General features: G+C 42.2%; 1 protein-coding gene across 1 annotated transcript in view; it reads right to left on the bottom strand.

The window, feature by feature from the left end:
- Positions 1 to 26,530, bottom strand: part of LOC120029127 (glutamate receptor ionotropic, kainate 4-like) — a 177,163-nt gene that overhangs the window by 134,453 nt on the left and 16,180 nt on the right. The window contains exon 3 of the mRNA XM_038974436.1: positions 11,102 to 11,266. Coding sequence (XP_038830364.1) covers positions 11,102 to 11,266 — 165 coding nt within the window. The remainder of the gene's footprint in view (positions 1 to 11,101; positions 11,267 to 26,530) is intronic.

The raw sequence follows: 26,530 nt of genomic DNA, 5'->3' as shown, positions 1-26,530 counted from the left end.
GTCAAACACTAAATGTTTATTTATAAACACACGGTAAATGGGGGGGGGGGGGGGGGGAGCAGGAAAAGGGGCTGAGCGGGACCCAAGGAATGAAATAATAATAATTCAAAAACACCCCTAAGCTAGACTAGCCTACTTCACAAACAGCTAACTAACTAACCAAAAATACAGGGGGTGGTCCGCCCAGTTCTAACTAGTGTTTTTAACAATGTTTAACTACGGGTAGTGTAGCCCAAGGGCGACTTGTCTGGTTACCCCCTTTTCCCACCATCAAACAAACACTCAAACACCATAACCAAAACAATACTCACAGGTGGGGACAAAGTGACATGTAGCTGCAAAACACACACGCGATCTACAGACAGAAGGCATGTTACAAAGAGATTGAGCTGAGCTGGGGAGAAAACAACTGACAGGGGTTTTAAACCAAGTGAAAGGGACTGTGATTGGGTAAGGGAAAAGGAGCAGGTGTCTTCCGATTAGCGACTGATTGATGACTGATTGGGGAATGATTATTGTCACCTGTGAGTAGGGGAGAAGGAGAGAAAAGAAATACACAGGATACACACAGAACACTTGTATCCGTAACAGACTGCATCCTGTGTTAGATTGTTATTCACCATGATTTCTAGTCTTTTTGCAGTGTTACTATGGTCTTTCCCTGTTAACTTTTTTAGATTCTCCCAGATCAGTTTAGAATTTCCCTTTGCTTCACCAATTATGTTAATAAAAAAGTTTGCCTTGGCCTGTCTGATTTCTTTCATCACCTTATTTCTCAACATGGTAAACCTACGTCTGTCATGCTCTAATTTGGATCTTAGGGCTATTTTTAGATAATAATCTCGTTCCTTCATCAATTTCCAGATTTCTCCATTTAGCCAAGGAAGAGTGCTCTTTTGGCCAGGTTTGGATTTGATTTTCTTTAGGAAACCATTTAATGTAGTCTGGATTGTGGATAGAAAAACTTGACTATCAGCTTCCACGTCTGCATAGGACAAGAGATCATTCCAGTTAATTCCCTTAATTGCGTTTTCAAAATAGCTTAATTCACTCTTAGGTATTCTTAGTTGATCAGGCTTTCTAACAGTAGAGAGGTTAAACCTGCTCTTAGACAGCTTTCTGGCTATAAGTGTCAGATTATGATTAGATAGCCCAGTAACCATATTGAATGATTTAGTCACTCTCTCTGGTTTATTACTGAACACCAAATCAATCTGTGTTTTAGAGCAACAAGTCACCCTGGTTGGCCCTTTAACTAGCTGTGTAAGGTCAAAGGTATTAGTGATCCGTTTGAGGGTTTTCCTACAACACTTGTCTTCATAATTAATGTTAAAATCTCCCATTAAGATGACCTCTTTCCCAAAATCACATTCCCTAAGCATGTTATTAAACTGATCAAAAAACACACTTTTGGTGGAAGGTGGCCTATACATTCCAATGAGGGTAAAAGACATTTGGGGAGACAGTGTAATGTTCAGGCCAATACATTCTAGTTCATTATCACATGACCACTCAATTTGTTTACATCGGATATGTTCTTTAATGTAAATCATCACACCCCCTCCTCTTCCTTCAGTCCTGTCTCTCCTGAAAACATTGTAGCCAGGCACAATCAAAGCAGCAGATGGAGAGTTTTTATGGAGCCATGTCTCTGAGAGGCAGAGAAAGTCAAGGTTGGAGTCTGTGAGTAGATGTTGAATTTGATCACTTTTTGGAATGACACTACGAATGTTCAAGTGCCCCCCTAGTAGTCCCTTGGGCTTAGCTCGTGGGTCCCAGATGACTCGAGAGTGATTGACACATTGAAAAAAGTTAAATTTTCTGTGTTTTCTGACGGCTGGGTTTAGGCCGTTTTGTTTCGTTTTGATTAGGGGCAGTTCGGTAGCGCAATTAACAATCCCTCCCGCCTGCACTGGATGCAGGGAACTAATTAAAACAGCTTGCGTACCAGAAGCAGAGTCAGGGATCGCATATAGCGACTTTGGTATGTTTGAAGAGTCAAAATCTATCCTGGAGCCGGGTGAGTCGAGAGAAACCATAGGACCATAGCACTCACCCACTTCCACAGCGGCGACGATCAGTGGACGAGGCCATCCACCGCTTTCCACTCCGGTGCGTATCGCTGGCTCGGTGATGTTGGGCCCAGGATTGAGTTGCACATCCCCGGAGAGCAGGAGGGTAGTGAACAGGTAGTTTAACAGTTTCCGATAAATGTTGGACTTGTGTTTGTTGCGCCTAAGCGGTTCAGTAGAATAAGGAGCGAGGTATACTTGGCCATTATTCAGAACATTATGGTATGCTGTGTACTGTCCGCTCCCGTGGAACGGTGAACCAATGTGTTTGGTGTTAATATTCTCCGGTAGTAGATTGATTGTGTCATCCCAGCAAGGACGCACTGAGATTATCAGTAGAACAGCTACATAACTGACAATCATGGCAGAGTACTGGAGATAAAACACATAATTGCGCTTTAACTCTTTGCATGAGTTACTTAGCTGGGGTCGGCGTACACCTGATGGTTTAGATAAAATTACAGCATTCGAATGAGAAGCGGCACCTGCCGCACCACCCTGTCTTCCGTCCGCCATTTTGTCAAGGTGTGGGTTGTTGTGCAGTGGTTGAAAAACGAGTTTTAATGACTCCAACCTAAGTGTGTGTAAACTTCCGACTTCAACTGTATTACCTCCCCTATATCTGGCACTCCCTTAGGTTCTTTCCCCAGTCAGTATTGTTCCTGTGTTTATGCGTAGACGCTACTGTTATGTTGTCTTGTTCCATGTTTGTTGTTTTATTAAATGTTTCACCTTCTTCTCGACTTTCAGCTTCTCTGTTACATTATACCGAATACAACAATAGAAGCAGCAGGAAACCAGAATATCTCCCAGACGGTCGTCGAGCAGGGATACTTTCTACGTGAACACCATGACCAGCTTGCACAACTGGGGACGGCTATGGAAAAGGTTCTTTGCAGTGTGCAACGTCTCGAACATACCCGGAAGGCGTTGCCGTCAACTGGCGTAGGATACTCTACAACCAGTCGAGCCAGCCCAACAGTCCATTCAGCAACCCGCTAGTTTCTCCCTCCCTGATAAATATGACGGCACCCCATCTAAATGACGTGGCGTCCTACTTCAGTGCTCCCTCTACTTTACGCACCAGATGGGAGCCCCCACCACCGAGAGGTCTAAGGTTGCCACGGTTATTTCTCTGCTGACTGGGCAGGCGTTGAAATGTGCCACGGCCATCTGGGAGAGAGGAGATGAAGAGCTAGATTCATGAGGGGTTCATGGCTCTGTTCAAATGCATCTTCGATCATCACCCGGAGGGCAGAGAGGGGGGTCAGCACCTACTCCAATTACGGCAGGGGGACCAGACGGCTGCCGAGTACGTGCTCACCTTACGGATGGAACGAGCCAGCGCTTTGTACACTATTCAGAAGAGGTCTGCGCGAGGCGGTCCAGACAGGACTGGTCTGTCGAGACGACAACCTCTCCTTGGACGCACTCATTGCGATGGCCATCCGTCTGGATAACCTACTTCGGGAGCGTCGGTACTCTCATCGCTTCTCTCCCTCCCTCAGTGAACACCCTGGATCAGAGCCTGAACCCATGGAGGTAGGGGTCACATGCCTCCACGCAGTGGAGTGATGCAGACGGAGACAGCTGGGGCTCTGTCTGTATTGTGGTCAAGGAGGGCTCCAGCGATGTCCGGCACTTCCTAATCCGGGACGGTCACGTGATCTTCCACCTCCTGAGTGAGTATCCCATCTCTATCACTTTCTGCTAAACTATCACACTAGTTGTCCCTCATGTACAGTGTCTACAACGTTAGTGGATTCCGGTGACGCAGGGAACTTTATTGACCCAACCCTTTCCTCCTCTCTTAACATTACTTCATACCCGCTCTCCTCTCCTTTCCCGATTCAAGCCCTCGATAATCGGCCACTAGGATCCGGAACCATCACACACATCACCCAACCACTCACCATCACCGTGGAGTCCATTCATCAGGAGAACATCCCCTTCATCACCAGTTCAAGATCATGCTCTGCCTCCCATAACCCCACCATCTCATGGTCGAGGATGAGAATGCCAGAGGACCTGCTTCCCCATCCCCTGTGGTTCCACGTCAGTTGAGAGTCCTGTGGTTGCCCTTCAGCCCAACATCCCGGAGGTATACCAGGACCTGCGGGAGGTATTCTCCAAGACCCGTGCCACCTGGAAGGGTCTGCACCTCCGCGCAGATGCATCTTTCCTCTGTCGGTGGCTGAGACCCAGGCCATGGAGGATTACATTCAAGAGGCGCTCCAACAAGGTTTCATTAGCACGTCCACTTCTCCTGCGTTGGCTGATTTCTTCTTCGTGGCCAAGAAGGATGGAGGGTTATGTCCATGTATTGATTAGAGGACTCAATGAAATCATCACAAAGTATCGTTACCCTCTCCCGTTGGTGTCGAACAGCTCTTCGGGGCCCGGTTCTTTAAAAAACTGGCCCTGCAGAGTGCATACAATCTCATCCGAATCCGTGAGGGGGATAAATGGAGGACTGCATTTAGCACGATGTCTGGCCACTACGAGTACCTGGCTCCGTGGTCCCCGGGCCCGAAGCTCCTGCGGTTGATTGGTGCTTCAGGTGCACAGAAGTGTGGAGCGACATTCACGTGAGACTCCAGTGCGCCGTCCACCGTCAAAAGGAGCAGGCAGACCGCCACCACAGTGCGACACCCCCCCCCCCCCCTCCAGTGTACCACCCTGGGGATGGTGTCTGGCTTTCTACCAGGAACCTCCCACTCCGAAGAAGCTGAGCCCCCGGTTTGTGGGGCCGTTCAAGGTTCTCCGGAGGATCAACAAGGTGACGTATAGGTTGCAGTTTCCCAGTGACTACCGTATCTCACCTTTTCATAAATCCCTTCTCAGGCCAGTGGTTCCTTTTCCCCTAGCTGATGCTGTTCCCCACGACACCCCTCTGGACATCGAGGGGGGTCCAGCCTATGCCGTCAGAGCTCTACTGGACTCCCGACGTCGTGGGGTTGGCTCCAGTACCTGGTGGACGAGGAGGGGTATGGACCAGAGGAGCGGTGTTGGGTTCTAGTGGAGAACATTCTGGATCCAAACATCATCCGTGATTTCCACTTTCGCCGACTGGTCCGCTCCTCATCCGTTCCTCGTCCTCGGGGCCGACCCTCTGGTTGGCTTCGTCCTGCGGCTGGGGCCGCGCATCGGTGGGTACTGTCACGTCTCCTCCCGCTTCTCCCCTCTGGCATTCGACGTCGCCGGTATACTAACCACCGGTCCTGGGATCCATCATTTCGCACACCTGGCATCAAACATTACGCGCACCTGCACGTCATGAGGCACACCTGGACATTACCTCCCCTATATCTGGCACTCCCTTAGGTTCTTTCCCCAGTCAGTATTGTTCCTGTGTTTATGCGTAGACGCTACTGTTACGTTGTCTCGTTCCATGTTTGTTGTTTTATTAAACGTTTCACCTGCTTCTCGACTCTTAGCGTCTCCGTTATAACTTTCCCTCTCCTCGCCACCTCTCCTAGATTATCTTTTTTTAAAAGGAAGCCAGAGGACGACGGAGAGAGGACGCAGTAGTTGCGCAAATCCAATTGAGAAAAGGCCAATGTGTCCATCTTGGATTCTCTTCTCGCTCCACCTCAGGCTATGGACAAAGCAATTTACATCTGTGACAAGTGACAACTTCTCCAATATAAGTGTGGATCATTATAATGGATTCTGCACAACTTCTGTCTAACCTTGGTCAGTGGGTTGTCTGGAGTCCATTCAGTTTAGAATTGATTCCCTCAAATCAATACCTTCTTATTGAGAGCCGCAGCATGTGCAAATGAGAGCCAATGTACGCATGGGACCTGGAGTTCAGGTCTGTGAACCCACATTCAGTGGTGGAAAAAGTACCCAATTGCCATACTTGAGTAAAAGTAAAGATACCTTAATAGAAAACGACTCAAGAAGTGAACGTCACCGAGTAAAATACTACTTGAGCAAAAGTATTTGATTTTAAATATTCTAAAGTATCAAAAGTAAATGTAATTGCTAAAATATACTTAAGTATCAAAAGTACAAATCATTTCACATTCCTTATATTAAACAAACCAGACAGCACGATTTTATTTTTATTTTTTATTTAAGGATAGCCATGGGCACATGCTAACACTCAATTTACAAACGAAGCATTTGTGTTTAGTGAATCCTCCAGATCAAAGGCAATAGGGATGTTCTTTTGATAAAAGTGTGAATTAGACCGTTTCCCTGTCCTGCTAAGCATTCGGAATGTAACGAGTGGTTTTGGGTGTCAGGGAAAATGTATGGAGTAAAAGTCTTGTTTTCTTTAGGAATGTAGTGAAGTAAAAGTTGTAAAATATAAATAGTAAATTAAAGTACAGAGAGCACAAAAAACGACTCCAGTAGTACTTTAAAGTATTGTTACCCACATTCATATTCACACATGAATGCACACACCACATAATATATATATATTTTTTAACTGTTGTAAAAAACATGTGGTTTTTGGACACGTGAAATCACGTGAAAAATGTCACATGTAAATGTTTGTAAATGTTCACGGGGCAGACACGTGGTTTACGGACACGTGTCTGACGTTTTACACAAATGTTTTACATGTGAAAAATATCACGTGGAAAAACAGACACATGAGTTAGAAACTGAAGTTTTACATGGATATTGTTCATATAACTCAGACATGTGGTTTGCCAACATTTCACGTGTGCTTTTGTAACTGGTAGGATTAGAAACCTGGTCTCCCAGGGAAGAAGCCAACATCTTGGATCATTCGACCAAGCAGGCCAACAGTTATTTTGAAAACAAACACACACACACACACAAACACACACACACACACACGGCTGGGCAGGTAGTGCTGGCTGTGTGACATTTCCTCCTTACTGGTGCCACTGATCCATCCCTAGTCCAATTGCTGCCTGAGCAGAGCCACGACGGCACTAAATTAGGAGGGGGTTTGCAGGCAGCCAACCAAGCAGGGAGAGGTATACAGTTGTTTTTATGTATGAGGAGGAGCTACCACGGCCATTAAGCTCTACTGATTCTGAGAATTGGCCACAGTTTTACGGGAGCCTAACCAATTGTGCTATTATGTGGTTTTATTCGCAACTTATTTTGTACATAATGTTTCTGCAACCGTATCTTACGGCAAAAAAAGAGCTTCTGGATATCAGTACAGCAATCACTCACCTCGGATTAGACAAAGATTTCTTCTTCAACAAGCAGGACGCACAGGATATACTGCTAATATCCGACAAGGCCAACATCCCCGTTATTGGCAAGAGAAAGCGACGCAGATACAGAGGACACAGAGCGGGGTGGCTCAAAAGGATCTGCAGAAGGCGAGTGGGAAAGCTGACGTTACTGTCAATATTACTCACCAACGTACAATCATTGTACAATAAATTAGATGAGGTACGATCACGAATATCCTACCAACGGGACATCAAAAACTGTAACATCTTATGTTTCACGAAATCATGGCTGAATGACGACATGGATATTCACCTAGCAGGATATACAGTTGAAGTCGGAAGTTTACATACACCTTAGCCAAATACATTTAAACTCAGTTTTTCACAATTCCTGACATGTAATCCTAGTAATAATTCCCTGTCTTAGGGCAGTTAGGATCACCACTTTATTTTAAGAATGTGAAATGTCAGAATAATAGTAGAGAGAATGATTTACTTCAGCTTTTATTTCCAGTTCAATAAGGTTACTGACTGAACGATGGTATGAATCTAATGGGCATACACCTACAGTACAGTGTGCTTTTAACCCCCTAGAGTCGATTGATGCACCGGTGCGACAATCTAAGTAACATAATAAAATAAAAATTGTAATCTGTCAATTTAAACTAGAGATACCTGTTTTTTGTAACTGCATGCGTCTCAATCAACTTCTGCATTTGCGGTTTTAGGCGGCAGAGCTAGAGCGGTGTTATGAGATAATCCTGAACATTTTTCTTCTCATGAAAATGTCTGTAGTGTCCAAATGGAAAGGTTAGACTCTCACAAACACAATGATGGTCTCCATTTTGCTGTACGACCCCCACAAGTGTCAGGGGACTCGTCTGAAGTCGGTACCGTCAATGTGCCAACTTCTGTTTGTAGCATCCGAACCGTTTGGGCTACGAACTAAAGGGTAAAGGGGAGATTCTCACAAACACTATGGTTCTCTATTTTGCTGTAGGATCCCCACGGGATTTGTCTGAAGGTAACCGGTACCGGTTAACAAAAAAGACAGGAAGTATGACGGTAGTTTTGTGCCTACCCCAAAAAGGGGTTAAATATGTGTAAAAAAAAACACATTATAATATTTCCGAGCTTTCTTATATCTCCTAGATTAAGGACAAACACTTCAAAACCTTGTTTCTTATGATAGATTTTTTTGACTGTCTTTTTTGTCATTTATTACTGTGTTATTCAATGCATTTCTCTGGGCTATAGTACTAAAGGCCAAATTCAATATTTTGTTAAATCATTTTTTATGTATATACCTAAAGGGATCCTACAATTCCATATCAAAGAGCTAAATGACCCTACCAACGGCTTAGACTTTTATGAATTAACCTCAACCCTTCCTCCTTTATTTTCCCTGTATATGCATTGGGGAGTAGCACCTCGAGCAGAACGTGACTGCCTAGAAGGGCTTGTGATGTTTATATTTGATGGGTGGCATAGTTCTGTAGGGCGATTCCGAGCCAGTGGGTGCAAATGATTTTGGGGTATCTCAGATTGTTCTGGCAATTCTCCCATTGAAACTTCATCGTGATTGTGACCTATTATGTATAAAATGGGTCATAAAATTAAAAGTACCAGAGAGTATATTATTCCAAACAATGTGTCTAAAAAATAAGCTAAATCAAAAAAAGGTAGTTTTGTGATATTAATATTTTTTAATGTTGACTAAATTCATGCGAAAATGTGTATTTCAGAATCTAGACATACTCCATATGTTAGAGCTCACTACAAGGAGTATAATGACGCCTGTTGCGGAAACGGGCAACAGTAGCCTGGGTAGCAATCTGTTTAGCTAAATTACACTCCTTGTACTCCGCAACATGTGCCAAAGGGAAGAAAGAAAACATTATCCACTCTGCTAGAAGGGTTTTTAGCAACCCAGTGTCAGTATGGCCCACACTGGCAACACACAGTACGTGTACTTCATGTTAGATAAGCAGACTGGTAAAAGTGTATTCTATTCTCCTTCTGTTCCATCTAATCAAAGTAGCTGGTATAAAAATACCAGCATTAAAATCTACTTGTTGAAATGTTAATGCATTGTTAATATTTCATTGCACTGTATCCAACCACAAGGTCATGGCGATAGGCTGATTGACATTGATTTTTCCAAATTCTGTCCACCTCATTAGATTTCTAGTATACTACATGGTCAAAACAAACATCTCTGTCCAAAATCATGGGCATTAATACGGAGTTGGTCCCTCCTTTGCTGCTAGAACAGCCTCCACTCTTCTGGGAAGTCTTTCCACTAGATGTTAGAAAATTGCTGCGGGGACTTGCAGTCAAGAAGATCTGCACTGATGTTGGGCAATAAGGCCTGGTTCGCAGTCTGCGTTCCAATTCATTCCAAAGGTGTTTGATGGGGTTGAGGTCAGGACTCTGTGCATGTGCAGGCCAGTAAAGTTCTTCCACACCGATCCCAAAAAAACATTTCTGTATGAACCTCACTTTGTGCATGTGGGCTTTGTCATGCTGAAACAAGAAAGGCCTTTCCCCAAACTGTTGCCACAAAAATGGAAGGACATAATCGTTTAGAATGCCATTCATTGTATGTAGTAGCATTAAGATTTCCCTTCACTGGAGCTAAAGGGCCTAGCCCGAACCATGAAAAATAGCACCAGACCATTATTCCTCCTCCACCAAACATTACAGTTGGCACTATGCATTCAGGAAGGTAGCGTTCTCCTGGCATCCGCCAAACCCAGATTTGTCCGTCGGACTACCAGATGGTGAGCGTGATTCATCACTCCAGAGAACGCGCTTCCACTGCTCCAGAGCCCAATGACGACGAGCTTTACACCACTCCAGCCGACACTTGGCATTGCGCATGGTGATCTTAGGCTTGTGTGCGGCTGCTCGGCCATGGAAACGCATTTCATGAAGCTCCTCGACAAACAGTTCTTGTGCTGACGTTGCTTCAAGAGGCAGTTTGGAACTTGGTAGTGTTGCGACCGAGGACAGACTATTTTATGCACTGTGCGCTTCAGCACTCGGCGGTCCCGTTCTGCGAGCATAGGTGGCCTACACCTTTGCGGCTGAGCGGTTGTTGCTCCTTGTCGTTTCGACTTCACAATAACAGCACTTACAGTTGACAGGGGCAGCTCAAGCAGGATAGAAATTTGACAATTTGGCTCGTTGGAAAGGTGGCATCCTATGACGGTGCCACGTTGAAAGTCACTGAGCTCTTCAGTACGGGCCATTCTACTGCCAATGTTTGTTTATGGAGATTGCATGACTGTGTGCTCGATTTTATACACCTGTCAGCAACGGGTGTGGCTGAAATAGCCAAACCCACTAATTTGAACGGGTGTCCACATACTTTTGTATATATAGTGTATTTTCTATATATATAGTGTATTTACTATATATCTTCAGGCTAGTCATTCCAACCAAAGAAACAAAACAAGTCCAAAACCTTTTGACATCCACACATCCAAATACATTTTAACACAGAGAAAACCCATCAGCTATTTTCCAAAAATGTGTTTGCCACTGCCACTCGTTACTACAAATATTCTTAAACAAGATAGACTTATCCCGCTGTACTCGAGGGATTTCTGAAAGTGGGAGATAACAAGGGAAGACGGGCACTAAATTGAAATGACTGACGGAATGATGGACGGCCGGCAGACAGATACACAGACCCTGACAGACACTGACAGCCAGCCAGACAGACAGACAGACAGACAGACGTTTTAATGTGGAACTCCGTGACATACTGGTCTTTCACTTTTTGAAACGAATGACAAAAGTCGAACATCGAAAGCCACCTCGTACTCCCATCCTCGCCCGCCCACTACTTACTGGTCTCTCCCATCTCATATTCACTGTCTCTCAGCAGCTCAAAGATGTCCACCTCCAGCTTGCCTGTTGTGGAACGGTTACTGGACCGGTTGATGCTGTCCTTCGCCAGAGTGATGGCCAATCTCTCTCCCCGGCTGCACTCCATTGGGTCGTCAAGTATGGCGGCTGCAGAAGAGAATGGGAAGAAAGAAAAACATTAGAAGGGCTCTTTGGATACCCAGTGTCACGATGGCCCACATTGGCAAGACACAGTACATATACTTCATGATTTCCTCAAACATACTGTGCTGCAAATCATGCAGAACTACAGAGAACGCCCTTATGGTTCATGGGGGTCGTTATATCATTACCAAATGTGAATATGGTTCTGTCAGTATAAAGAAGTGACTTTTACTTGCTACAGTGTACAAAAAAAAAAGAAAGCCAAACACAACAGCTTTACACATCATGCGATTCCCAATCCGGAGTCCCGATCTAAATCAAATGAATCTTGCGCTGAGTGCGCGTGAGTGATGAGGCAACACATATTAATAGGGCTGTTCTGTTCACTCTTGATTTATAGCAATCATGTTGGAATTAACATCATTGTTGTTTTACACATGATGCGCACGCCTCCAACATTTGAATATGGCGAGAATGCATGTGTCATAACTACACGTGTGTGGGTGAAATGAATATGAAGGACTCAAAGAAGCAGTTGAGAAATGGGGCTTCGCTGTGCGTTCTAGCAAGCGAATCAGCAACTCGGTGGGCGATTCACAACACAGTTTTAGGATAATTGACGTGGCACATTGTGCATAGGTTGTAATCCTGAGTGCGTCCCAAGACAGCAGGTTCAGGCTCAACATTGTAGCGTAATTTGTCGAGTTAGACTAGGGTTGAGTAAAAAAACACGACATTTTATGTATAAATCAATTGACGAGTCATGTGAACCCTGAACTCACCAACATTACCATACTCTAAATAAAACCAGACAGGGTATGTATAATTCCTTCCAAAATTGACACAATCCACCAGGAGCAATAGCATTCAAAACCTGCTTAAATGCTAAATAATAGCTTTCTTTCTGTAGGAATGTTGCCCGACGGTGAGGTCAATCAATGCATGTACAAACATGTGTACAACTGACCTCTGCATTTCTCTATGCTCTGCGTCAATACATAGCTCAGCTCAACTCAACTACAGCAACGCGATAGGTTCCTCTAAAGAGCAGGTCATTTGCCTGACATTTTTGTCGAAATTGCAAAAACATTCACACTCCAGGCTCCGTTTTAACAGCAAACACAGCTATTACTGCTTTCCCTGAGTTCTCCAGCGAGTGAGATTAATAGCACTGTACTTAGATACAGGATCGGATCTAGATGGAGGTCAATGACAGTAATAATTACTGTAGCATTAGAGCTGATAAACCACAGCCACAATGGGATAAAACTGGCCTTTTCCCATGCAGATCACACAGATAAAACTAACCCAAGTTCACTTTGGTCAATGAGACAACCATTTATGCAGAGCAGCATTGGTAGTGGTCACCGCAATTAGGGACATTTACAAAGATTCAGATGAAGGTAAGCAAAAGGTTGTCTGAGGTTTATTTATCCATTTATTTGTCCATTTATCCATTATTTTACACTTCATTAAACTTTTGGTAAATAAGGGGATGCAAAGAGGGACATACTGGATTAGTCAGCGTGTATGTGCCTTGCCTTGTCTCTGCTAGTGCAAACAGAACGCAGCCTACAGAATATAATTAACATGATGGGGGGGGGGGGGGGGGGGGGGGGGGAGTTTTTATCCAATTAAAAGTTATATAGATTTGATGACGGCAAATAAAGTGGACAGCTTGTGTCACACAGAGCTTTTTTTGTAGATGCATTTGCAAATTAACACAACTAATGAACATGCGATGCGTTCTTGTCACCTCATAATACATCACTATGGGAGTTTGACTACGCAATTAACGGCCATGGTATTACGTTACTTTAACTTACGTTACTTTATTCGCTCAACATGGCAGTCAAACATAGTCAACTGGAATGCAAAACATTTGGGGTTTGCAAGATGTACCTATAGCCTATATTTATACACAAAACTTACTGCATAAAGAAATGTGAAATTACCGACAGTGTACGTAAAATACATTTCATGTTTAAAAGGTAGCCTTCAATGAATGTCCGCTTGTCTGCCCACATAGCAGTCACACCGTTAGTTACACAGCCCAAATTGGTCTCACTCCCTCTCTTATTGCCTCTGGCAAGTTTTGTTCTGTTTCTATAGTGAGAGCAGCAAGGGCAAGAGCTGGGCAATTCTCTCACACGATTCAGACACCCTCTGAGCTGTATTTACTCTCTCCTCTTTAACATTAAAATCTCCTTCCTTTGAATGACTGAGAGGTTCATTTCAAAACCCCAGCCCTTGAACCTTTTAAACCAATCAATGGGCAGCCCAGAGGTGTGCCGAGGCATTTGCAGGACACACTGTAGTACAGTACGAGCACGGTCAATAGCCGTCTTTCTCTCTACATGTTTGTAATACGCTGTCCATTTTCAAAGCTCTTGGGTGTGTAGATGCCTGGCCATTACCTGATATGGAGAGGAAGAAGGGTGCAATGGGGAGGAACTGGGCTGTGTTCACATGGTGATTTGGAATCAATGCTATAGTGCACTATCAGGGCCACATTCAGTATAGGCAAACATTGTTGAACGTTGCAGATAGAAATGTCATTAATAGAGCTAACGTGAATCCATATATCAACAGTAAATGTCAGAGATTTGTTTGTTCTACATTATATATTTCTGCATGGATATTCCAAATCATTGTGCCCTCCTGAGCAGTCCCATGCCTACGGCTAGGGAAAGCGGCAGAACGGCAAGACCCGAGTTTCTCCATTGAAGATACATTGCTACACATTCATAACCCAAGAACATTGCTTATACAGTAGTAATTGCATATACAGTTTTCCATGCATACTGTAGTACCTACAGCGAGTGATTCACATACTTCAGGTGGCCTCGCAAACAACGATTGAGTATCTCATGGGAACATGACGTGGGATCTGTGAGCATCTGTAGTGCATCTCAGTGACTTGAGGACATTAGACAATCGCTTGCTTTCTCGCTGAGGTGAATTGTTATCCGACTGCAACGTGTATTCACGGGGAATCTTTCATGTTCATCCTGAGAACACGGCAACATTGAAACAAGAGAGAGAACACAAAGACAGACCACCGCAGATACCGGTTGATCCAAAACTTAATAGCAGAACATTAAATATGACTCTGGGCTGCACTCTGAACCAAAAAGGTTTTCAAATGGCAAAGCGCCTCATGAGGTGTTCTTACCATCCTCTGAGGTTCCCTAATTCATCGCTGCAGTCTCTTATCAGAACAGCTCACTACTTAAACACACCAAGCGACATAACAATCAAGCCAGAGCCTAGAAGCATAAAAAAATACCATCTATTTAAGATGTGTACAGTACAGAAAAGGAGCGTTTCACACATTACGCTTGAACATTCGCGAGCCTCATAAACATGATGGCGTTTCAAGATCTCAGGTATTATTAATATTCCTCTCATCAGGCTTCTCTCCACTCCGTTACAAGAAAGGGCCAGAGGGATATTTCAGGAGATTATTACAATTTATCTTGTCTTCGCTACCAAGCTGAGACAAAAGTGATTTCAAGGTTATATTAGCCATTAATATTTAATGTTGTTCGCTGGCCCTCATCTGAAGGACCTGCTCCTGACTATAATTACAGGGTTTATACGCTGGCACTTATTCAGACACCCTCTGAGCTGTATTTACTCTCTCCTCTGGAACATTGCTATCTCCTTTCTCTGAATGACTGAGAGGTTCATTTCAAACCCCAGTCAGATTCCTTCAAAATGTATTCCTTTTATTAATGCAAATTGTCTCACTTGTAAATCAATTGTAATATTTCAGTCTGTTAATGAGCTTGGTATTTTGACCGTGGGAATACAAAATCTCCACTGATTACTTCAGACACTAATTAACAAGACAGTGGACAGGGGATTTTTGATCAGTGATTTTACTGTTGAATGAGGTTTGGGAGGGGGGCATCAAGGTGCGTCAGCGAGCAGCATAGCCAATAGGCTATTTGCCATGCATGTCTAATAGCTGTTTTATTTACAAAGTGAATGACAAAGTATACTAAACTCAATATTAACACCATTAGAAGCCTTCAGTAGATTAGCTGGAAGGAGTGGACCATCCTCCTCAGTAAATTTCATAAAAACAAAATGTGTGAAACATTAAAAAAGTGATCGTTTTTAGATGAAACTAAACTAAATAAATGTACGTCACCAAATACACACTGTAGGGTAGCAGCACTCTGTAGGGTAGCCGGAGGACAGCTAGCTTCCGTCCTCCTCTGGGTACATTGATTTCAATACAAAACCTAGGAGGCTCATGGTTCTCACCCCCTTATATAGACTTACACAGTAATTATGACAACTTCCGGAGGACATCCAAACTATCAGAGCTCTTGCAGCTTGAACTGACATGTTGTCCACCAATCAAAGGACCAGAGAATGAATCTAGTGCTGAAAGCATAAGCTATAGCTAGCTAGCACTGCAGTGCATAAAATGTGGAGAGTAGTTGACTCAAAGAGAGAGAAAGACAATAGTTGAACAGTTTTGAACAAATTTAGCCTACTCAAACCCCCGGCTCAAACAGAGAGGGATGCTATTTTAGCTAGCTGGCTATGGCTATCCAACACAGGAACTCTTCCAAGTCAAGGTTTATTTTGCTTTTATTAATTTATTGCCACCGGGGAACACCGGTGTAACTACTAAACTGGTTTCTGACTGTACATTGTACTGCATGATTGTAGCGGGTTTACTAACGTGTTAGTTCCAGTAGCTATGTTGACTATGACGTGACAACAATGTAGACTGTGTGTAGCAGTTAGCGGTCATGATATGAAGTTTTGACTTGGAAAGGTTTTTATGCCTGGTCACAGAGAGCTGATGTGTTGTGCACTGAAGTCCACAAGCAAAGGGAAAACGTGAGAGGAGGAGAGTGCGTAGATAGTTGCGAGAAGAAGTTATATACACAACGAGCAAAGTGATCATGCTGTTTTTATGTGGTTGCTATGAAAGGGAACTTTGTTTGCGTGTGATCAGGGGTGTATTCATTCTGCCAATTCTGTCTTAAATGAAAGCAAACAGAATGAAATGGGGATAAATATACCTTAATTTGTCCAATCGAAACTCTCATTTGCAACTGTTGGACTAATGATGTCACGCCCTGACCATAGTAAGCTGTTTTTCTCTGTGTTGGTTGGGGCGTGATAGTGACTTGGGTGGGTCATCTAGGTGATATTGTATTTCTATGGTGGCCTGATATGGTTCCCAATCAGAGGCAGCTGTTTATCGTTGTCTCTGATTGGGGATCATATTTAGGTAGCCATTTCCTCATTTGTGTTTGTGGGATCTTGTCTATGTTTAGTTGCTTGTCAGCGCTAGTTGTAATAGCTTCACGTTTCGTTTGTTCGTTTTGTTGTTTTTTGTTCTGTGTTCATTTAGTAAAAATAAATATGTACGCCTACCACGCTGCACCTTGGTCCATTCATTACGACGATCGTGACAAATGATTAAACGCTAGATCAGCTAGATGCAGGCAAGAGTGTGCAAGGTGGTATTGAATGTGTCACTGTATGTCACCTTAATTCTCTCGACCTGTGCACCTACGTTGTAAACTTTCATTCATAGGCTAGGTTGTAGCAACCTCATGATGGGTAAATGGAAAATTTGAGAATCATGTAGTAGCCTAAACCGATGTTACATTGAGCTGGGTGAATGAAATATGAATGACAGTCAACCAATATGCTGTAATAGAAATAAGGCCATGCTCATATATATATATTTTTTTAGAATCCTCCCTCATATTAAATGGCACCGACCGCCACTGACTCACACCCCTTGACTTTTCCCATATTTTGTTGTGTTACATCCTGAATTTCAAATTGATTAAATTTAGATTTTGTGTCACTGGCCTACACAATTTCCCATAATGTCAAAGTGATTTTGTTTTTAGAAAATGTTACAAATGAATTAAAAATTAAAAGCTGAAATGTATTGAGTCAATAAGTATTCAACCCCTTTGTTATGGCAAGCCTAAATAAGTTCAGGAGTAAAAATGTGCCTAACAAGTCACATAATAAGTTGCATGGACTCTGTGCAATGATAGTGTTTAACATGATTTTTGAATAACTACCTCATCTCTGTAACTCACACATACATTTATCTGTAAGGTTCCTCAGGCGAGCAGTGAATTTCAAAGATAGATTCAACCACAAACACCAGGGAGATTTTCCAATGGTTTGCAAAGAAGGACACCTATTGGTAGATGGGTAAAAAATAAAAATAGCAGACATTGAATTTGAGCATGGTGAAGTTATTAATTACACTTTGGATGGTGCCAGAGAGGAAGAATACTGCTCATTTTACCAATGGTGACCAATGGTGACTTCAAAACAGTTACAGAGATTAATGGCTGTGATAGTAGAAAACTGAGGAAAGATCAACAACATTGTAGTTATTCCACAATACTAACCTTAATGACAGAGTGAAAAGAAGAAAACCTGTACAGAAAAAAATTATTCCAATACATGCATCATGTTTGCAACAAGGCACTAAATGAATACTGCAAAAACTGTTGCAAATCAACTGACTTTTTGTCCTGAATATAAAGTGTTATGTTTGGGGCAAATGCAATACAACACATTACTAAGTACCATTCTTCATATTTCCAAGAATAGTGGAGGCTGCATCATGTTATGGGTATGCAACGTGAGTAAGACAAAGGAGACGATCGTGGACTACAGGAAAAGGAGGGCCGAACACACCTCCATTCACATCGACGGGGCTGTAGGTTAGTGGGTCGAGAGTTAAGTTTCTTGGTGTCCACATCACCAACAAACTATCATGGTCCAAACACAGTCTTGAAGAGGGCACAACAACACCTTTTCCCCTTCAGGAGACTTAAAAGATTTGGCATGGATCCCCAGATCCTCAAAAAGTTATACAGCTGAACCATCGAGAGCATCCTGACCGGTTGCATCACCACCTGGTATGGCAACTGCTCGGCATCCGACCGTAAGGCACTACAGAGGGTAGTACGTACGGCCTAGTACATCACTGGGGCCAAGCTTCCTGTCATTCAGGACCTATATACTAGGCGGTGCCAGAGGAAGGCCCAAAAAATTGGCAAAGACTCCAGTCACCCAAGTCATAGACTGTTCTCTCTGCTACCGCACGGAAAGTGGTAGCAGAGCGCCAAGTCTAGGTCCAAAAGGCTCCTTAACAGCTTCTACCCACAAGCCATAAGACTGCTGAACAATCAATCAAATGGCCACCCGGACTATTTACATTGACAACCCCACTGTTGCTACTTGCTGTTTATTATCTATGCATTGTCACTTTACCCCTACCTATGTACAAATTACCTTGACTAACCTGTACCCCCGCACATTGACTCGGTACCGGTACCCCCTGTATAAAGCCTCTTTATTGTTATTTTATTGTGTTACTTTTTATTTAATTTTTTACTTTATTTTATTTAGTAAATATTTTTTAAACTCTATTTCTTGAACTGCATTGTTGTTTAAGGGCTTGTAAGTAAGTATTTCACGGTAAGGTCTACCTACACCTGTTATATTCGGCACGTGTGACAAATACAATTTGATTTGTAATTGTTAAGGACTGGGGAGTTTTTCAGGAAAAAAAAGAAACGAAATGGTGCTAAGCACAGACAAAATCCCAGAGGAAAACCAGTCTGCTTTCCAACAGACACTTACAGATGAATTCTCCTTTCAGCAGGACAATAACCTAAAACACAAGAACAAATATACACTGGAGTTGCTTACCAAGACGACAGTGAATGTTCCTGAGTGGCCTAGTTATAGTTTTGACTTAAATCGTCTTGAAAATCTATGGCAAGACTTGAACATGGCTGTCTAGCACTGATCAACAAGCAACTTGACAGAGCTTGAAGAATTTTTTAAATAATAATTTGCAAATATTATACAATCCAGGTGTGCAACGCTCTAAGATAACTACTCAGAAAGACTTACAGCTGTAATTGCTGCCAAAGGTCATTCTAAAATGTATTGACCAATGGGTGTGAATACCTATGTAAATGAAATATATTAGTAATTCGTTCTCAAAAAATGTGCTAACATTTCTAAAACATGTTTTCACTTTGTCATTACCTGGGGCGGCAGGTAGCCTAGTGGTTAGAGCGTTGGACTAGTAACCGAAAGGTTGCAAGATCGAATCCCCGAGCTGACAATGTAAAAATCTGTCGTTCTGAACAAGGCAGTTGTTCCTAGGCCGTCATTGAAAATAAGAATTTGTTCTTGACTGACTTGCCTAGTAAAAAATGATGGGGGTATTGTGTGTAGATGGGTGAGAAGAAAAAAATCTATTTCAAATTCAGGCTGTAACACAAGAAAATGTGGACTAAGTCAAGCGTATGAATATTTTCTGAAGGCACTGTACTTTCCAGAGGTGTCTAGCATCATTAATTATTATATTCATATTATAAAATGTGTTCATTTACATCATTATAGAAGTACTTTACATCCAAACAATTGAACGTGGCAGACCAAAGAAATGTATCTCCGTGGGTTAGCCAAATGTTCATGAGAGCTTATGTTTTCCACCGTATTGGAGCACAACCTGTTGCTTCATTACAATGGCAACATAGTGAACCCTTTGCGATAAGAACATACGGATTGGTTGGAAATGCAAGGGGATTCAAAATAACTTTGTCAGCAGTAGTGTCCTCATCATGTCATTGTTCGGAGAGAGAGAAAGGACCTATACTTCTGAGAACATATTGTTTGCTAACAGGAAATGAATGACACAGTTGAGTCTGAGGGTGCTTTGTTGCCATGGCCTTGTTCAACTCTAACATTATTAATCTCAGAAATGGACAGAGATGAAAAAGAACTAATTACAACATATTGATCCAGTTGGACTTGTGATTAATGTAGCTAGGACGGCAGTGTCACTGCCTGGGCTTCCACCATAATATCTAAGGCAAATACAATACGTAATCAGAAGGCTGAAAAGAGGCTGGAATCTAATCTAATGGTGGTTGATTAAAGGAAAATACCACTCAAAAATGCATCATACTGTGACACTTTCTATAATTTGATAGTTCTATATCTAGAAAACTTGATCACCGACATGCAAAACATTTTGGGTTGTATCAACAGTGGACTAATAAAAAAATAAAAAAAGCGTAGATTTTTCCTTTAAGAGACAAACTCTGTCTCAAATGACACCCTATTCTCCCCATGTGGAGTTCTATGTGACTGTTAAAAAGTACAGTATGATATACAGTACTGTTGAGATATTAGGGAAATCCCAAATGGAGCATCGAGAACCTATGTGAAGTTTTTTGGAAAACCCCAAAACTAATATCAGCAGGAAGTTACATGCAGTAGATTTTCTATCTGGCTTGAAAAATGAGGAATACAAGATGACATGTTTCTCATATCAAGAGAAATTCTTTCAGTTATGAATCATGGGAGCAAAAGAAATCCCCAGGTAGAGACGTAGTGCAGAGCAAGAGTTCCCCTCAGGACGTGGGATACATTTATTTAGTTCCCAGAAAAGACTTTGCATAGTGCGGAAGCAATACTTTGTGCAATAAAAAGCAGTTTTACAAGAAGTTGTAGAGAAAGAGCACACAGGAAACTTTCTCTGACAGACATTGATCCACCCTGTGTGTGTGTGGGGGGGGGGTTCTAAGGGAGGTCATTAGGCACGGGGGAATAATGATGGCATTAATGGGGGTGATAGCTCATCCCTCTTGCCATTGGAATCCACACCCTGGGATGTGTGGTGCAAGGGATAATTGTTTACATCACCAGCCCTCTGTTTTAATCCCTCTCCACCCATTTTATCACTTGGCGCCGGGCTGCATTGTGGAAAGAGAACACCAGGCAGACTCCGATGCTGCAACCACAGGTATGCATCCAAAATGACACCCTCTTCCCTATTCAGTGCATGACGTTTGACCGTCAAAAGTAGTGCACTATACAGGGTATAAGGTGGCATTTAAGGCAAACCCACAGTCTCCTGCACAGTAGCTGTCTGAGCTGGGAGGAGGATAGAGGAGCTTCAAATCAGTCACAACCGAACCTTGATAGCCAGCGTTCAATAGCTGAGAGACTACGTCACAAGTCTAGGAAGTATGATAATGAGAAAAGACTGCTAAATGCTGTCTGTGGCTTGAGCTGTTCATTAGATGTCATGTGGTGTTGACTATGTTCATTGTATCTTTTCTGTTTGTTGGTCTTTTTTTGTGTTGTGTGTATGAAAATCAATTTAAAAAAAGGTATTAATAAAACATATTTAACATCAACTGCCTATGTTCTTAAAGCATACCCATTCCACTAATAAACTTGACATCATAGCTGCGTAGAGCACTACTCAATCTTAAATTGGAACTGGCAGCGTTTTACTTTGCAGATATGAAACAAACAATCATAACATCAGTCAAAAATACAAAATTCCCAGTTTATGCTACAGAATTTCTTTTATAAGAGGTTTTAAAAATAGGTTATATTTGACTCAACATTCCATGACATACAGTAAGGCATTGTTGGCAAGAATAGATGGACGCAGTTCAATGCATGATTCATATAATTCACCAATACATTTCTTGGTAGTCCCAAAAATATTGCTATCAGGTTGTAAATCCCAGCTGGCCTGGTACATTGTTGGCTGCCTCCATTTCTGGAACGGTTTCAGTTTCAATGACTCAATATTTTTGACAAAAATAGACGAATGTAAATAAGGCTGGCAATGTCAATACAACCAAATTAGCAAGGACAATGACCACAAGTCAGTCATAACGTGGCTAATAGGTTAGCGTATTTATGTAGTAAGCTAAAAACACAGAGCCTAACGTTAACTAGATAGCTAGCTGCTAGCTAGCTGCTAGGAAGATGTTATGCCATTGGAGGAGTGACTGACTTTTTCCCCTCATATCGCTTTTCGGTGGCTACACAGCTAGAGATGCAGTTGTCATTTGGTTAGCTAGCAAGACATGTGAATCGCTAGCTGGCTATGCTGAACTTGAAATGACTGTTATACAGTTAGCATATCTCTTGCGTTCGCAAATTCACTCTGGCTATCTACTCCGATTTCAGAGCACCCTCGTCTGAGTGTGCCAGGACGCTGAATAACCAATGAATTTACGAACTCGCAACACCTGCTGAATATGACCGGTGTCAGTAAGCGTAGACAAAAAAAGGTAATAGTTAGTCACGAACGCTCTAGATAACATGTAAACAGCATAACCAGTTTTGCTAGGGTCAGAGTGAGGTGTTCGCTCATTTGTGTCTGGAAGTAGCTAGCTTGCAAGCTAATCAACTTTAGCCAGTTAGCTTGGGTGCTTTGTTGGGACAAGAATGCACATTGGCAGGCAAGCTGCAGAAGGACAAGCAGGCTACTTACTATTCCCCATCTTTGATCAGTGCAATTTTAATGGCCAACTAGCTAAAAAGGTTTCAGAGGGTTTATCTAATGTTCCTTTGTTAGAATGGAGCTCATTTTGCTCTGGCTAGTATTGGTTGTTGATCTGCATATAGGGAAAGATAGCCTACCTTTTTATGGTTGTTTGATGAACAGGACTAGGGCTGTGGCGGTCACGACATTTTGTCAGCCAGTTTTTGCCGGTCTTACGGTAATTGACCGTTAATTAATTAAAAGCATCTCCAGGCCTCCACGTATGTAAGCCGCTGCTGCGCACCTTTGGGACATCTACATTTAAAAAGTCTATTAAATAAATGTAATATACAGCATAAAAATACATCAATTATTTATTTTAGTCAGGTATAAAGAAACATTATGATATAAAGAAAATGTATTTCAGAAGAACAGAATATGAGTTGGCCTACTGTATGGCTATGCTCCATGCCATAGGCTGTAGGCTTGTTCATGTTGCTGACAAGATATGCTTATAAGTCCCGTGCCATTATTTAATTTGATTTTATAGTAAGAAGAAAATAATTCAACTTAGTTGAATAAAATATAAAGGATATTTTCCCCCATTACAGAGCAAGTGCACATATGAAATGGCTATTTATAAAAGTGATCATTTGAAACAGGTCCTACATGCTAGATTTAGAGTCATTTGGCAACTTTCGTTGTGAATGATGCAAACTTTAGAATGTCTTAGAAATAAATAAAAAATATGGGCTGCATGGTGCGACTATAGGCTATTAATGATTTGAGCTTTTTTGGTCTGTTCCTTGCCTCAGGCCGCACAGCTGTTCTCTCATCAAGTTATCATATTTTCACCCATCAGACTATTCTCAATGTAATCTTGTCTTTACTAATATGTCAAATTAGTTTTGATTTAGAATGTCCCATTATCAAATGGGCAGGGGAAAAAGACAGGTATATATGTATGGGAACACTTATTTCACTTCAGACATCAACCACTGTTTGAGGAACATGATCTCGCTGCCCAACAGGTGATATTCCACCCAAACTCTGTATGCCATGGGCTCTCTAACCTTGTTCCTGCAGCAACAATGTACCCCGTGCTTCATTTTGGAAACCAAGTGAAATCTGTTTGAGAACATCGATAGTCAAATGTTTTCGCAACAAAACATTTCACTAAACTGTTTACAGCCCGTCTGCACGCTCAAGAAATAAATAAAGGAGGAGATGGAAATGCATGTGGGTGAGATATTCTGTATAGCTAAAGGTAATGTGTCACCCAATTTATTATGAAAATATATATTTAAAAAAAATCCTTATTACTAGGCTATTCAAAATCAAATACAAATTCACTAATTGTAGGCAAACTGTAAGCTGCTCTGCACAGTCCATGAACCAACAGCAATGCCTAGGGCTATACATTCTCTCCAAGACTCATGGATAGACATTTTGGAGCATACAATAAGGTAACCAGGGCATCCAGTATGCATAATAATACAATCCACACTCAAAGGTGATCACTCAAATTTGTTTAATTTTGGAGTCTAGGCTAGACATATTATGAACCATAGACATCTTAAATCAGTTTAGTTTTATGTTTTTCTGCCTTGCATAATATGCGGTAGGCTATTTCGGTATGAAGGCCCAATCATCATTTTAATTCAGGTTTTTCATTTCGGGCTTGGGCTCATATGCATATGCATAAACTGTGATATGCATATGGTGTTTTGAATGAATCATCACCTTAGAAAGCGCTATCCGTTTCGGTGTGTCAGGCTTTGAAACGACATCCACAACAACCATGTTTTACACTGTTTCAACCTGCTGTTCAACTTCTTTATTCAAATGAATCATCACAGTGAGGTGAGTTTTAAAAGTACGACAGGCCTACTGTTTTGATGATAAGTGTTTGATATGATTTTCGATTGAATTTGCATTGATGTCAGAGTGGTTAGAGTGACAATAGAGCCCTGATTATCAGGCTGATGGGCGTCAGCAAGTTGGGTACTACCAAAGCATGTCCAGAGTGCATAAAAGGAGATTACCGCAACTCAACGGTCACGTGAAAGTTTAATGCGGTCATGACTCATGACTACCAGAGTGGCGTTATACCGCAACAGCCCTAAACATGATTTTAAAGATCCCAAATGTAAGAGGACTCCCGTGGTATTTACATATTTGCAGATATTCATTCAGGTGTCTTTTGTGGCTTCTGCCGGTCTGCGTAGACTCTGGTCCTGGACGAGATAAATGTTTTTATTCGGTTTTATTTACTGCAGTGCTTTCACATTCTATATTGCTATAGAATGATCACAAAAGCCTTTATTTATGTAATTCCCAAACATGCTAAGAATTTATGCAAACGTGAAAATGACCATATCTAAGTGCTCGCTTGCAGAAAATGCAAAAAAATAAATAAGTACACTACCTGGGGGATTTTAATAAGATTTCATGTTGCTAAAACACTGTCAGTTCCACTTTAAGGGAGGCATTCCTCTTGCAAACACACATATGTAATGCTATGAGTAAATGCACCGTAATGTTTTAAATCAATTGGAGACCTAATACTGCAGTTCCCAATTTCATTGAGTGTACTCTATGTAGGCTAGCTAAACTCAGCAAAAAAAGAAACGGCCCTTTTTGAAGACCCTGTCTTTCAAAGATAATTCGTAAAAATCCAAATAACTTCACAGATCTTCATTGTAAAGGGTTTAAACACTGTTTCCCATGCTTGTTCAATGAACCATAAACAATTAATGAACATGCACCTGTGGAATGGTCGTTAAGACACTAACAGCTTACAGACGGTAGGCAATTAAGGTCACTGTTATGAAAACTTAGGACACTAAAGAGGCCTTTCTACTGACTCTGAAAAACACCAAAAGAAAGATGCCCAGGGTCCCTGTTCATCTGCGTGAACGTGTCTAAGGCATGTTGCAAGGAGGCATGAGGACTGCATATGTGGCCAGTGCAATAAATTGCAATGTCCGTACTGTGAGACACCTAAGACAGCGCTACAGGGAGACAGGACGGACAGCTTATTGTCCTCGCAGTGGCAGACCACGTGTAACTACACCTGCACAGCATCGGTACATCCGACCATCACACCTGCGGGACAGGTACAGGATGGCAACAACAACTGCCCGAGTTACACCAGGAGCGCACAATCCCCCCCATCAGTGCTCAGACTGTCCGCAATAGGCTGAGAGAGGCTGAACTGAGGGCTTGTAGGCCTGTTGTAACGCAGGTCCTCACCAGACATCACCGGCAACAATGTCACCTATGGGCACAAACCCACTGTCACTGGACCCGACGTAACTGGCAAAAAGTGCTCTTGTTGAATCTTATGTTCATACAAATATTTACGCATGTTAAGTTTGCTGAAAATAAACACAGTTGACAGTGAGAGGACGTTTCTTTTTTTGCTGAGTTTATAATGTATGTCACATGTATGATTCTGAACATACAGTTAATGTAAACTGTTACCCACCTATCTCAGTGTGAGTGTCGTGTACCGTATTATAATACTGTTGTAGAAAATGGGAAATCTCTATCGCCTTTTACAGACTCGACAATTGGTAAGCATTGTTGTGTGATTCTGATTTACATCATATAGCAGGGTAAGCTATCCTCCATTCTGTTCATCATTATCACAATTCTCCTACTTAGCAGAAAACACAACTTCTATACAAAATAACAAATAACCTCAGTGACAGTTCTTGCAAATTTGCTACCGGCTCATTAAAGAAAAGGTGCCTTTCTTTTTGGCCCTCAGCGAACAACAGTACTGACTGTGCATAGCGATCCACTCCAGTGCATTGGACGAGCACCCAGAGACTTTAATCGAATAAACTAGGCAAGAAATCCTCAGAGCAGGATTGAGGATTGTGAGGGATGGAATTCATTTGGATTCAGTTTCACACCAGTGTAGCCTGCTAGGGTAC

Source organism: Salvelinus namaycush, chromosome 34 (genome assembly GCF_016432855.1).
Source record: "Salvelinus namaycush isolate Seneca chromosome 34, SaNama_1.0, whole genome shotgun sequence".
Classification (NCBI taxonomy): domain Eukaryota; kingdom Metazoa; phylum Chordata; class Actinopteri; order Salmoniformes; family Salmonidae; genus Salvelinus; species Salvelinus namaycush.
The sequence above is the reverse complement of the archived record's forward strand: the minus strand, read 5'-3'. Positions and strand labels throughout refer to the sequence as shown.